This window comes from Podarcis bocagei, assembly GCF_964188305.1.
Source record: "Podarcis bocagei genome assembly, chromosome: 1".
Lineage (NCBI taxonomy): Eukaryota > Metazoa > Chordata > Lepidosauria > Squamata > Lacertidae > Podarcis > Podarcis bocagei.
Window position 1 is genome coordinate 60,444,500 of NC_138125.1, and position 14,442 is coordinate 60,458,941.

The window sequence follows — 14,442 nt, forward strand, 5'->3', positions numbered from 1 at the left end:
AAAATGCTTACTAAGGTCAGTTCTGGAAGAATCACAGTCATCTGCCTCAGATCTAATACCTTGCATTTTGGACTTCTGCTCAGACAGTCATCTGCATACCCAAGGAAGCCAACTTCCACTTATGCCTATACTAGCATAGGTAGGTGTAATCTGCATACCACACAACTAGGACTTCTTTACCTTATACCCTATACAACGATTAGCCTAAGAATTGCTGTGCCTTCTGTTCTAGGTACAATAATGCACCAACCTTGTCCTCCGCTCTCTTTGCTGATCTGTCCAGGTCGACCCTTTTCTTTCTTACCAAATAGGCGCCCGATTGAGGATTTTATCCCCTTCTTTTTAGGGGCTTTGTGAAGGGAATCTTGGCTACTATTACTGCTGCTGGGATTGCTTACTTGTCCATCTTGAGAACCTGTGGAACTGTAGAGCAGATACAGTTAAGTCTATAAAAATATGCACTATACACATTTTGGGTTATATTCAACACAGTGCTAAGGAAATTAGTCTGTCCACACAAGTATTTCTGTGAAAGTGTCTTCGGGATTTTCTGTTTGTATTCTATTTTCTGTTTTGTTCTGTTTCAATTGTACACCACCCAAAAACAGTAATAGCTGGTATAAAATCCTGTAAACAACTAACTAAATAGCAAACAATGGAAGTAGAAGTCTGAGGAGAAAGGGAGCCAAGGAGGAGAAAGGGGAAGTTGAGGAAACACACAGTATGAGCTGTTGGCAGTCAATGAGAAATCCTGAAGCTAGGAGTTTGTATCCAAGGACTCCAAAAAGCCAATATCATATACTGATTTTATGTTACGCAACAAAACATAGGATGACAGTCTTCAGTTTAGCTATATTCTATTTAAACATAACTTACTTTCTTAGATCTCTTAAATCTTCATGGCTCACTGTATGCAAGGCACCCTTATAGGTTCTATCTAAATGCAGAGATCGAGGTGAAGAGGGTGGTGAGGTCTCACATTTTATTGTAGCCTTGTCATCTCTAACTTCTTCTCTTGAAACTGGAGACTGCAAACAAACACAATTTACTTCATCTCTAAGAGGCAGAGTACTCACAGTAAAGATTCTTAGGTGTTATAGATTTTATAATTTCAACAGCTGCTACATCTATATGCTTTTGTTTCAACAAAGAAAAATTGTATGCAATGATACAATATTTTGTTCTAACCAAACCAAGTTTGTGTATATCTAGGGTCTGCCAGTTTACACAGAACTCATATTTCTTGCAGTTATAACACATTTGAAATAGACTTTGGTGGAATCTGAGACTAATTCTGAAGTCAATGCCCAGAATTCAGAGGGGTATTTAAACAGATTTCTCTTCTCCATGGACTTGCTTTGAGCATCTGTTCCAAGTTCTGATGGTATGCATGTATTATTTTCTGGCATGGCTCATGTTCCTTCCCACTTTGCTTTGGTAGAAACATGAAGTGAAGAATAGGACTGAACTTCTACCTGTTCTAATATCTGCTCTACCGCTGCAGGGATTGTAAGGGGATTAATCAGCCATGGAGAAAATACACAGGGAATACGTACTATGCACAATGCAAACATAGCTCTTCAACTGGAAGGGAAGACATTCTAAATGGCAGGTGTGTAGACTGCATATACAGTGGTACCTCGCAAGACGAATGCCTCGCAAGACGGAAAACCCGCAAGACGAAAGGGTTTTCTGTTTTGGAGGCGCTTCGCAAGACGAATTTCCCTATGGGCTTGCTTCGCAAGAAGAAAGCCCATAGGGAAATCTCCGGGGACCTCTTTTAAATGCTGGTGGTGGGGAGCAAAGCCTTTTCCCCCCTCCGGCCTTCAGAAGAGGTCCAGGAAGGCCGGCGGGGGCCGAAAGGCTTTGCTCCCCACCGCCAGCATTTTAAAAGCAGTCCGGGATAGCAGGGAAGCGCTTCCCGCTATCGCAGATGGCTTTTGAAGGCAGGCGGGGGGAGCAAAGACTTTCGCCCCCCGCCCGCCTTCAGAAGAGGTCCAGGACCTCTTCTGAAGGCGGGCGGGGGGCGAAAGTCTTTGCTCCCCCCTGCCTGCCTTCCCGGGAGAGCGGAGAAAGGCAGCGCGTTTCTCCGCTGTCCCGGACGGCTTTTGAAGGCAGGCGGGGGGGCAAAGACTTTCGCCCCCCGCCCGCCTTCAGAAGAGGTCCAGGACCTCTTCTGAAGGCGGGCGGGGGGCAAAAGTCTTTGTCCCCCCTGCCTGCCTTCCTAGGGGCTTTTACATCGCCCCGGACAGCGGAGAAGTCCTCCGCTGTCCCAGGCGATTTTAAAATGCCGCCCGCCAGCATTTTAAGATCGCCCCGGACAGCGGAGAAGTCCTCCGCTGTCCCGGGGTTTTTTAAAATGCTGGGGGTGGGAAGAAAAGCCCTTGTCCCCCCCCCCCCCAGCCTTCAGAAGAGGTCGGGGGACAGACTGTCCCCGGACCTGGTCTGAAGGCGGTTTCCATAGGAACACATTAATTGATTTTCAATGCATTCCTATGGGAAACCGTGCATCGCAAGACGAAAAACTCGCAAGAAGAAAAAACTTGTGGAACGAATTAATTTCGTCTTGGGAGGCACCACTGTATCCTTATTTGTCCCGCACCTTCCCTTAATAGCAAAGTGTTACCATAGAAATAGTATAGGGAGATGAGCACACCTGGCAAGCAAGAGAGCAGTGGAGGTATGCATGGAGAACCCTTTGTTCTGGTCATGCTGATGAAAATATTTACATTTTTAAAATACAGTTTAATTATACTAGACTTTATTGTTCAAGATTCCACAGAGAACAATGGCTGAAGATTTACCTTTCTATGATGTTTCCTTAAATCACTAGGCTGACAGAAGCATGCAAAGAAGAGAAATTAAGATAAAGCAGGTATTTTGATTATTCAAACTAGAAAGCATGAACACATGGGACGATTTTCGCAGTTATAAAACATTCTCCGGGAGAAGACAAGCCATATGCTCTATTTAACCTATTCATGAAACCATTGCTCAAACAGACCACTTCTCTATACTGAAAATATTTAAGCATAACCCTGGAAAGCAGCATTTAAGATTGATACAGACATAATGGGTGGAATACCTTAACCATAAGTAAGAGATCACTCTGGAGTGTAAATTACCTTCATGTATTGTTGCTGCAGTATCACACGTCAGTTTTAAAAATTGGATTTTTAATGCTAGTTAAGCATTGCTATAAATGACTTTTTTTTTTACATGAGGGATTATTTTTAACTAATTTTCTAAAAGCCACAAAAATAAAGGACAGAAGTAGAGTGCTCTTTCTGCTTCTTCTACCATGGACCAAAATGTCAGAAACCTTCCATAAACATTGGTTTTGGGCTGAGTCCCTTGGAGATGACCAAGTAAATTCTCGTTTCTCCTGCTTGAAAGGTAGGAAATGGGAATCACAATCCCCTCCCCCTGCTGAACATTTCATGTCAAAGCTGAGCAAAATGCATTGTAGAAACGAGGAAAAGGAACAGCACAAGCAAGAACAAAAAGAGTACCCAAGGCCCTGGACTAGAGACCTTGGAAGGAAGCCAAGAGAGATGGAAAAGCCAGGTAAGAGGGGAATGCAGTGTAAATGTGATTAGTTGCAACTCTATACCTAGAGTGGGTGGCGCTGTGGTCTAAACCACTGAGCCTCTTGGGCTTGCTGATCGGAAGGTTGGCAGTTTGACTCCGTGCAATGAGGTGAGCGCCCATTGCTCTGACCCAGCACCTGCCAGCCTTGCAGTTTGAAAGCACACCAGTGCAAGTAAATAGCATTTCTGTGCACTCTGGCACTCTTCATCGTGTTCCATTGAACCAGAAACAGTTTAGTCATGGCCACATGACCAGGAAAGCTGTCTGTGGACAAACGCCAGCTCCCTCCATGAGCGCCGCACCCTATAGTCGCCTTTGGCTGGACTTAACTGTCCAGAGGTCCTTTACCTGTACAGTGGTACCTCGCAAGACGAATGCCTCGCAAGACAAAAAACTCGCTAGACGAAAGGTTTTTCCGTTTTCAATTTGCCTCGCAAGACGAATTTCCCTATGGGCTTGTTTCGCAAGACGAAAACGTCTCGCGACTTTGTTTCCTTTGTCTAAAAACAAAGACATGTTTTGTTTATAAAGTTAATTTATTTTCCCTTCAATTTTTGAACTGCTTTTTACAGTATGTGTGACTTTAAAGAGCAGTTAATAAACTGTTGTTGTACCAAATTTGGCTTTGTTTGGACTTTTTTTGACCATAGGAACGCATTAATTGATTTTCAATGCATTCCTATGGGATTTTGTGATTCGCAAGACGAAAAATTCGCTAGACGACAAAACTTGCGGAATGAATTAATTTCGTCTTGCGGGGCACCACTGTATCTTTTATCTCTACCTAGAAGGATGTAGCCTTGGACACCTCCCAGAGACTCAACTCATGTTTAACATTCATGGTAAGTTTCCAACATTCCGTTCCAAATTAACTTGAACATACACTAGACAACTTCTGATGGGTGGGGGATTAGGTGGCTGCATGCTACATGCAAACAGTCTGGAATTCCTGATAAAGCTGACCAGTACGCAAACACAAGAATACAAGACACACAGAAAAATGGGGAACAACACAAGAGCTAATCATAGGGATTTCCACCCTGGGGTGTGTGGGAGGAAAACAGAAACACTTACTAGCGTCATGATGCCTAGTCTGTCCACTTCTCGAGCAGGACTATGTGGCATTCGCCGCGGGGTGGAACGACCACTGCCAGGTGGAGAGGAGCCAGAAAGGGAGCCACCAGGAAAGGGAGGAGGAGGAAGAGAGCTCAGTGACCGAAACCGGCCAAGATTCTCTAAACTCCCACTACCAACACGGCTTTCAATTTCCTCTGCTCGCTGCTCCGTGTTTTCCTTTTCTTCTTGTATCAGTCTGAAAAGAAAGAAAGAAAGAAAGAATGCAATTCCTTTATGCAGTGTATCTGCCAATGTTATCAAAGTTTCACTGCCATCAATTAACATTTGCTATTTTCATCAATAACTCAAGTTATGATAAGCTGTTTAAGGGTACAGTTTAAGGTTCTCAAATGGCTTAGTTGACAAACAAATCGGCTCCCGAACGGTGATAACCCGGAAGTAAGTGTTTCGGTTTTCAAAAGGTTTTTGGAAGCCGAATGTCCGACGTAGCTTCCGCTTGAGTGCAGGAAGCTCCTGCAGCTAATAAGAAGCCGCGCCTTGGATTTCAAACAGTTGCAGGAGTCAAATGGACTTCTGGAAATGATTAAGTTTGAGAACAAAGGTTCCACTGTACTTCTTTACAAGTCCTCATGAAAGGTACAGTATTACTATTGGAATTCTACTGAACAGGTACTCATTTGGGACTGCATCCAACACTATCCCTTCATGGATATATGAAGTATTTGATCTAACAGAGACTTCTGTGAGGAAATAAGATAGTGAGGCTATTTTTGCATTTTGCCCCCAGCCTGCAGCCTCTGTACTAACTCCTACACTGTTCTCTGCATATATATCCCTTTGGGGGGGGTGAATTCTTCAAGAGTGGCAGCTTCTATTAAAGCTAGGTAGGGACATTAAATTTACTTAAAGCTCTTTTTCATGAAAAATAATTTGCTGCTTGTCTTTAAGGCAAATGATTCAACACTCACAAAATAACCAAATACAGCAGATCTTAAATTTTTGCTCTGTGTTCACAGACATGGTCCTTCATTAAGAAAAAGTAAAGATTCATGCTGTTTGGAGAAGCCATGCTACTACCACAGCAGTTAGAAATAATCACATTGAGTTAATTTTTCAAGAACTATGGCAAACTGACAATGTAGAAAAATCATATCTATATCCATACAAATGAAGAGCACTGGTTAAATTAAACACACCTATTGCTATAACTTCTGTGAACGAAAAGAAATGAGAGTAAACAAACTAGACGTACAGGAAGAATACATTCTCTCATCAAATAATGGAAATTTAAGTTAATGATACAAATGTATACTGTACCTAATTTCATTGTTGATGGCATCCAACTGTTCCTGAAGCATCATGGCTAAAGTCTGGGCATCTGCCTGACCACTAGGTGACAAGATGTCAACTGAGCTGAATATTGTTTCTCTGTCATCCTCACCATCTGAGATATCAACATCGCTCTCAAAGGCTTGTGCAACATTTGCCAACACACTTGCTTGCTGTGCACGCTCCCAGTCTTGCTCATTAAGAGTCTGAACCTGTTTAATATGTGTGATCTGAGTTTTAATTGCAAATTTCTCTCAGTTAACATATAGATAAGATAGACAGATAAAATCACTAAGACTTAACTTACATGCTGCAGTAATCCATCAAGGCAGCAATATTAAGAATGCAATAAAACCAAAACAATAATTGTAATATCATGTTCATAGTCATTGTTATTTCTATCGAATAAGATAGATTATAAAAAATCAAGATATAGTACATAAATGCAACATTATGTAAGTGAAACAAAAGATAATTCCATTACTTAAGTTTCTTGAATAGCTTTGGAAACTTCAGTTTTTTAGATGAGAATTTTGTTTTTGTCATGACCTCATTCTAGCTGCCTAACAGTAATCAGCGGGGGGGGGGGGAGGACATCCAAAATCCAGTAATCCAGCTTCCCACAATTAACTCAGTGTGTCAAAGCAGCTATACCGTCTATTTATTACTTCACACAAATAATTCAAATCCAGCATTTGGAACTAGGTGCACAGCTTTAGCTGGTAGGAAAAAGAAAATGATCAGACCACTCTGTTCCTTCATAAAGGAATTTCATATGGAACTTCTACATATCTGAGTTTCCTTGGTCCAGAGGGGTACAAATTAGATAAGTAATACCATATTTTTCGCCCCATAGGGCACACCTAGTGTTTTTTTTTGGGGGGGGGAGAAAGAAAAAAAATATTCCCCCCCCCCCGGCATGGGGCTGGGGCGGGGGAAGCCCGAGCTTCCCCCGACCCCAGCCCCCTGAACAGACTGCTATCCGCAAGCCTAGGGAGCCCGGCACGACGTCGCGCTGGTCTCCCCAGGCTTGCAGAGAGCTGCCCAAAGCCCGGGGTGCGCGCCCCAGGCTTCGGGATGCAGGCAGCTCTCCGCAAGCCGTGGGAGCCCAGCGGGAACTCCTGCGGGCTCCCAAGGCTTGCGGATAGCTTCCTGAAGCCTGGAGAGCGAGAGGGGTCAGTGCGCACCGACCCCTCTCGCTCTCCAGGCTTCAGCGAAAGCCTGCATTCACCCCATTGGACGCACACACATTTCCCCTTCATTTTTGGAGGGGAAAAAGTGCGTCCTATAGGGCGAAAAATACGGTAAATCGTTTTCTTTTTTCCTTCTGCATGTTTTTTGCTTCTTTTCATAGTAACACCCCTTTTTTGGTTTGCGCTACCCTGTTATTCTGTTCATGGACGGTTCTTTGACCCAGCAGAGGCTTCTGTGAACAAGGGAGAATGAGACTATTTTATTTTATTTTCTTATTCCTCTTTCCCTCTGCCCCACCAGGGTGGGGTTTGGGGGGACTGTCCAGAATAGCATGGGAGGGCTGCGTAAGAAAGGGGAAATTGCAAAAGAAACCTGTCAATCAATCACCCTCCCTTTCCCTTCCATTCATGAAAGCCTCCGCTGGATCAAAAAGTCACAGAGTTTTAAGTCACATTTTGCAAGTAGTACTTTTGATCCACCCTCAAGTCTTTGATAGTCAAGAACATCTTCAAACTTGTTTTAATATGGACCTTATTTTGTATATATAAATATCATTTCAATAGGCTTCTTATAGCTTTGAGATGAAAAACTATGTGTTAAAACATGCTATTATAAGAGTGCTTTAACAAAAAGTTCATACCTTTGAAGGTTCATCTCGCAGAGCTGCCAAACGTCCTTTTTGTGGACGTCTTAACACTGAGGTGCTATAAGAATCTGTTTGATTGTCAGCTATGGCTGAAGGTGCCAGTGGATATCTGAAATCTGGCACACTACCCAGATGTGGTCGACTGAAACCAGAGCAGATACCATATTTTGCATTAATAAGAGACACTCTCTCAAATGTTAGTAATAATAATAAATTTTATTTATATCCCGCCCTCCCCAGCCGAAGCCGGGCTCAGGGCGGCTAACAACAATAAAACAGTACAAAAGTACAGCATAAGCAACACTCTAAAATCATTCATTATAAAATTAATTAATTCAAGCCACTGGCAACCATTGGGCCAGAGCTCCGCGAAGACTGCCGAGGGAGGGAGTCAGGCTGTGCCCTGGCCAAAGGCCTGGTGGAACAGCTCTGTCTTGCAGGCCCTGCGGAAAGATGTCAAGTCCCGCAGGGCCCTGGTCTCTTGTGACAGAGTGTTCCACCAGATCGGAGCCACAGCCGAAAAAGCCCTGGCTCTAGTTGAGGCCAGCCTAACTTCTCTGTGGCCTGGGACCTTCAAGATGTTTTTATTTGAAGACCGTAAGTTTCTCTGTGGGGCATACCAGGAGAGGCGGTAATTTAGACGCAGGCATTCATCTAGCAATACTTTATAATGAAGAAAAGCATATGTGTTATTACTTATACCTATGATGAAGGGAAGGGCCTCTGATCCTCATCTGGTCATTTTCAGACCTCATCGCTTCAATGTTTAGTACCAGTTGATCCTACAAAGGAAAGCAAGTAATAAATTCCTTTTACCCTTATATATTTCTTTTCAAAACATAAATCACATACATTGGTTCATAAGGTTAGTATTATTTTGAATTTCTAATGTTCAAGGCCCATCTCAATGAAAAGTTTTTTCAAAAACCATTTTGGTCAACTGTCCCTCACATACTTATTATTTCTAGAATGGCTCTGAATAACTATGATATTTCAAAGGACAGGGGACTGGGTCTATTCCTCCCTGCACCCCAACAGCTGGGATGGCTAACCAGTTTTGGCTCAAGAGCCACATTTACCTTTGGGCCAACCCTCCAGGGAACCAGGCTCTCACATGCACAACTCCCCCTCCTCAAATAATCCATGCAGATTATCTGAAGGGGGTTATAGACCCCTCTTCTGTCAAATGATCAATCTGATGACTATAGAAGGGGCAATATGTCAACGTTAGTACTGCATCTACTACATTTTTTCTTTTTGCTACTTCCACCAACATCAGTGGGATCAGGGGGCAGAAAGAATTACATGGGGGAGGTGTAATTAGGCCCCAAAATGGAAGTTAGCCACCCCTACTGTAAAGAGAAAAAACCTCAGCAAGTTTCTGGGAATGTCTAAACAAAAAATGACTCCATTACAGATGTATGCTTTCCGGGCATTAGTGATCCTTGGGCTGTTGCAGCATGATCTGTGGTACAATCAACTTCGAAGCAGGCATTTTTTTTAACAGTTGTGGTAATTTATTCTTTTTCTCATGCCTAATTTTGTTTCACTGCTTTACAACCATGCTATAAAGTAATGCATTTCATTTTCAGTCAATACCTTTTCATTCTGAAGCTCTTCAACGTGTTTCTTAGCATTTTCAACTTCACGAAGAAGAGCATTCTGGAACAAAATTAAGTTCATTAGGACTTTAGAATGTGACCCTTTGCAATACTTAGCATTTTAAAGTTTTTAAATACTATCAAAAAGTTATAGATGTGAGCACCTGCTTGTTTAACTCTACTTGTTTGCCTCTTTGGCTCAATTTAAGATACATGAGCTCTTGTACACTCTCCTTAAATAAGATAAACATTAATATAAGAGAACTACATATAGTTCTTTATCACCTGGTTCCAGGGTGGTGTATAATAAAATTCGCTTAACAAAAGATCTATCCATCCATCCATCCATCTAAAGAGCCATCTATCTACAAGTAGCCAAAGCTGTAAAAAGAGCAGCAGATTGCAGAGCAGGAACCTCACACCACCGTTTTAACACACTTAACACAAAAGGTATATTCCTAGGAGAAGTTTCTCTGCCCATAACAAAGTAGTAGTGTTACCACAGCTGTGCACTAGACATCCCCACGGTTTATATAGTTCTTTCGCTGGCTCTCTGTCTTGCCATAAACAGCAGGCTAAATATCCATCAATAAATTGGTAAACTACAACTGAAGCTGCTGTTGCATTTCAAGCAACATTCATAACATTCGCAATTACTTTGTCTTCCAGGGCAGCCATTCTTTCTTTAAGGTGAAGCTGAAGTCTCTCATTGGATTCAGACAAAAGTTTATCAACGGTATCAGATAAACGTTTATTATGCTCTTCATTCATTTTCTCTCTTTGTCGAGCCTAGATTTTGGGATGTGCGGGAAAAGGGCATAATAAGAAACAAAGTGAGTTTATGAGCATTTGTACACATCCAAAAGCAAAAATCACATAAGCCAACTCTTTTTTCTGTCTTTAATTTGTAGAAATAGTGAAGGTCCCAAAGTTATTGTGCTATACATATTTTTCATGATGCTCTAATTTATAGCATAATATATATTTGCTTTTCCAGATTCAAGCCTGAGCCTGCCCTTAAAAAAATAGCAATGTAATTCTGAAGAATATTTATTATGATAGCTTCCAGAACTTTTAGCCACTGATAATTTTGACAGCAGCTGTACAAGAGATCCTTTCACTAAACATGTTCTCTAATTAGTTATTTAAAAATTTAGTTATAGGAGCTGACATTGTTCTAAGAAGCCAAATCATCCACCAGTGCTATTGAACATCCAAGGCCCATGCAGGTACTTCAAGTATCCAGTTAAGATACCTTTTATCTTAATCTTGGTTGACCACAAACTTGGAATCTTGGTTGACCACAAACTTGACATGAGCCAACAGTGTGACGCGGCAGCTAAAAAAGCCAATGCAATTCTGGGCTGCATCAATAGGAGTATAGCATCTAGATCAAGGGAAGTAATAGTGCCACTGTATTCTGCTCTGGTCAGACCACACCTGGAGTACTGTGTCCAGTTCTGGGCACCACAATTCAAGAAGGACACTGACAAACTGGAACGTGTCCAGAGGAGGGCAACCAAAATGGTCAAAGGCCTGGAAACGATGCCTTATGAGGAACGGCTAAGGGAGCTGGGCATGTTTAGCCTGGAGAAGAGGAGGTTAAGGGGTGATATGATAGCCATGTTCAAATATATAAAAGGATGTCACATAGAGGAGGGAGAAAGGTTGTTTTCTGCTGCTCCAGAGAAGCGGACACGGAGCAATGGATCCAAACTACAAGAAAGAAGATTCCACCTAAACATTAGGAAGAACTTCCTGACAGTAAGAGCTGTTCGACAGTGGAATTTGCTGCCAAGGAGTGTGGTGGAGTCTCCTACTTTGGAGGTCTTTAAGCAGAGGCTTGACAACCATATGTCAGGAGTGCTCTGATGGTGTTTCCTGCTTGGCAGGGGGTTGGACTCGATGGCCCTTGTGGTCTCTTCCAACTCTATGATTCTATGATTCTATGATTCTATGATTCTAAGATAAAAGCTTGCCCATTCAGTTCACTTTATGAGGAATATAAGCCTACACTTTGCATTGCTAACCTGATTTTTTTTTCAAGTTTGAAAGTAGGATGAGGGGAGATGGCAGTAATCACTGCTTTAACATACCCTTAGCAATTCCTGATTTTTCTCCTCTAGCTGGGCTTCCATCTGCCTCAATCGTTCTTCAATGTTACCATGTCTTTCTTCAGCCTATTATAAATCATACTGCTAATTAAAATTTGAAAATTCACCCAGAAAAACTATTAGCAAATGAGAATTTTGTGATTTATGCAGACCGCTATTTCTGTTCACACACTGCAATGGAATAAAATACATTGAACACTGTTTCTTCCCTACTACCTTTCATTTTAATGGTTTTTTAAAAACCATGCATGCAGAATAAGGATTAACATCACTTGTACAAATTTGGCCTTCCTTAGCTTGGATTATGTTCCAACTGTTTAGCAAATTTAGCTGCAGAATTCCCAGGAGGCAAATGTCAGGTAACAAAAGACAATAAGGAACAGGAAAGGTGGTAACAACAATAACAACAACAACATGAAGACTATAAAAGGCAGCCAATAATCCATTTGTAAATGCTGGGCATAACATTGCTTGAGGATATAGTTTACTCCACCAGGAAATGCAGAAGGACTTTATAATGCAACACCTACAGCTGACATAAGAGTTGCTCAAGCAACCTCCAAACTATAAAAACATGAATTGTTTTATGTTACAGAACTAAGAAATCATATAAATATAAAGTACAGTGCTGCCTCGCGAGACGAAATTAATTCGTTCCGCGAGTTTTTCGTCTAGCGAATTTTTCGTCTTGCGAAGCACGGTGTCGGAAAAGTTTTGGAAAAGCTTCAAAAATCGCCAAAAACCTCAAAAAAGGCTACCACACCGCGTTCTATGAGTTGCTCCTCAAAGTCAAGTCGCAACTGTATTAACGATGTTAAGAAAAAGGAAACAAACTTGCAAAAAACGCAAGACGTTTTCGTCTTGCGAAGCAAGCCCATAGGGAAATTCGTCTTGCGAAGCAGCTCAAAAACCGCAAAACCCTTTCGTCTAGCGAGTTTTTCGTCTTGCGAGGCATTCGCCTTGCGGGGCACCACTGTACTATGTCAAGTATTTGTTAGCCCAGGGTGAAGGGTGGGATTAGAACTAAATTACCAAGAACAAATTGTTTCCACTGAAGACACAGTTTTTCACAGTACAAAGTATCACAGCCCTACCTTTGTAAGTGCTGCAACTCTCTGAGCCAGTTCAGCCTCCACCTCTGGCAGAGTCTCTGCTTTTCTGAGAGTCTGCTGCAATTTTTGCTCAGCTAGTTCCAGTCGCTCCTGTAACTGCCTGTTCTTATCTTCACTCTAGCAAGGCAAGAAACCATTAATTTACTTATAACTACTGCTCCATATATTTTTCCAAATGTTACTTTCAAAAGCTCTTTTTATTGGTATTGAACAGTCATGTTGTGAGAAAATCTGTGTGAAATCGTAGGGAATAGCTTTTATTAGCTTCCAAGATCATGCAAGTTGTCTCGCACACAACACTGCTCACAAACGCAGATAATTTTCATGAGCAACATATGAACATGGTATAAGCGTTTCAAATGGAAATTCAGAAGTTCATTTCCAACATACAGTACACTACAAAAATAACCAAGGATGGAATGCTACTGTAAACAACAGGATACAATTTTTAAAATAAATAATAAGCTCCTAACATCATGCTCTGTTGAGTTTACCCATGGCCATCTGTACAGTATACAAGCCATTTTTCTGGTTATAGTTAGATATATACAACACATATAGACTAACTAGTTATATCACCAACAAACTGAATATTTTTACCTATTGTGCAAGTCACTTATTGAAGTGCAAGGCTGGCAAATTTTCTTAGATTATTTCTTCCTGCTGCTGTCCCCCAGGTGATATTCCAACCCTTTTTTTCCTGAGGAACCCCACCCCAGAAGCAGTTTTTGGGGGGAGTAGATGGTGGGAAAGTTCAATTGCACAAGTGGCCTTGTTCTCACACAACTGTTGCATAAAACCGGTTATTTAATTCTTTGTGAATGCATGGCATTCTTACCTGCGCTGCTGCAAAGTTGTCTCTTTCATATTTCTCATATCAAGTATGTTAAGCAGATTATGGAGAGCTATCACAGCTAGATAAAGTTTTGCTTTATTACTATAATTAACAGTTTCTACCTGTCGGTGCAGAGAATCTTTATTAGCAATTTCGTTTTCAAGTTTATCATTGAGGTCATGCACGGATGTAGCTTCACGTTGTGCAGCGAGGTAGCGTTTTTCAAGGGTTGTGATTCGCTCTTCCATATCTTCCTTTTGAGCCATTGCCTAAGTTGTAAAAATTGTAAGGAGATTAAGGAAATACATAGTCCCTAAGTGTTAAATAGTCTCTCTTCATTAAGTGTGTTTAATAGACTGTCTTGAGAAATCAGGCATGGAAATATAAGAGGGATCAAAAGATCCTTTGAAATAATTGCACCTTTCTTTTACTTCATGGGCCTTGACACTATGGAAGTTGCCAATTCTTACTGATCTTAACAAGTTCAAGATCAAGATTTGCAAAAGTTTCCAATCTATAATAATATGCTTTGGAAAATGAGGAGTGCTTCAAAAGAAGTTGTGATAAGGAATAATTGTAGATTGTTCCAAGCAAAACAGTCAAGATTTACAGGGGTAATTGTAAGCTTTAAGCCTAAATAGTTCTTTGAATCCCTAGTTTATGTATATACTCAATACCAAAGTATGTGATGTGGTTACTTCAGCCCTTTTAAGAGGAGGTGCTCATCTTTTCAAGATCCACCAGTAATCATATTAATCAGGTGCCAGCCTATGCAGAAGTTAATAAAAACAGACTTGGATTTCCCCCCGATCAGAACATTAATTTATATGGCTGCCAAATCAAGATTCACACTGCATGTAAAACCCAGAAAAAAGAGAATTTTTGAACAGAAGTTCATACAGCCAACTACAAATACAAGTTTTAAAATTCCACTTGAGAGTTT

The 14,442-nt window shown here is 41.4% G+C and overlaps 1 protein-coding gene across 9 annotated transcripts in view; it reads right to left on the minus strand.

Annotated features, from left to right (window-relative positions):
* PPFIA1 (PTPRF interacting protein alpha 1) overlaps window positions 1-14,442 on the minus strand; it is a 73,213-nt gene that overhangs the window by 28,417 nt on the left and 30,354 nt on the right. For 6 of the 9 annotated variants that reach the window (XR_014000753.1, XM_081163661.1, XM_081163658.1 and 3 more), the window contains exons 8-19: window positions 13,622-13,768; window positions 12,647-12,781; window positions 11,535-11,618; window positions 10,096-10,227; window positions 9,437-9,499; window positions 8,540-8,619; window positions 7,832-7,979; window positions 5,986-6,209; window positions 4,666-4,903; window positions 2,805-2,834; window positions 877-1,028; window positions 251-423 (exon numbers count right to left, since the gene is read on the minus strand). Coding sequence is in view for 8 of the 9 variants with exons in the window: in XM_081163661.1 (XP_081019787.1) it covers window positions 251-423; window positions 877-1,028; window positions 2,805-2,834; window positions 4,666-4,903; window positions 5,986-6,209; window positions 7,832-7,979; window positions 8,540-8,619; window positions 9,437-9,499; window positions 10,096-10,227; window positions 11,535-11,618; window positions 12,647-12,781; window positions 13,622-13,768 (1,606 nt within the window). In the remaining variant the exon portion in view is untranslated. The remainder of the gene's footprint in view (window positions 1-250; window positions 424-876; window positions 1,029-2,804; window positions 2,835-4,665; window positions 4,904-5,985; window positions 6,210-7,831; window positions 7,980-8,539; window positions 8,620-9,436; window positions 9,500-10,095; window positions 10,228-11,534; window positions 11,619-12,646; window positions 12,782-13,621; window positions 13,769-14,442) is intronic. The other 3 variants (XM_081163664.1, XM_081163660.1, XM_081163665.1) reach the window with 1 other exon arrangement.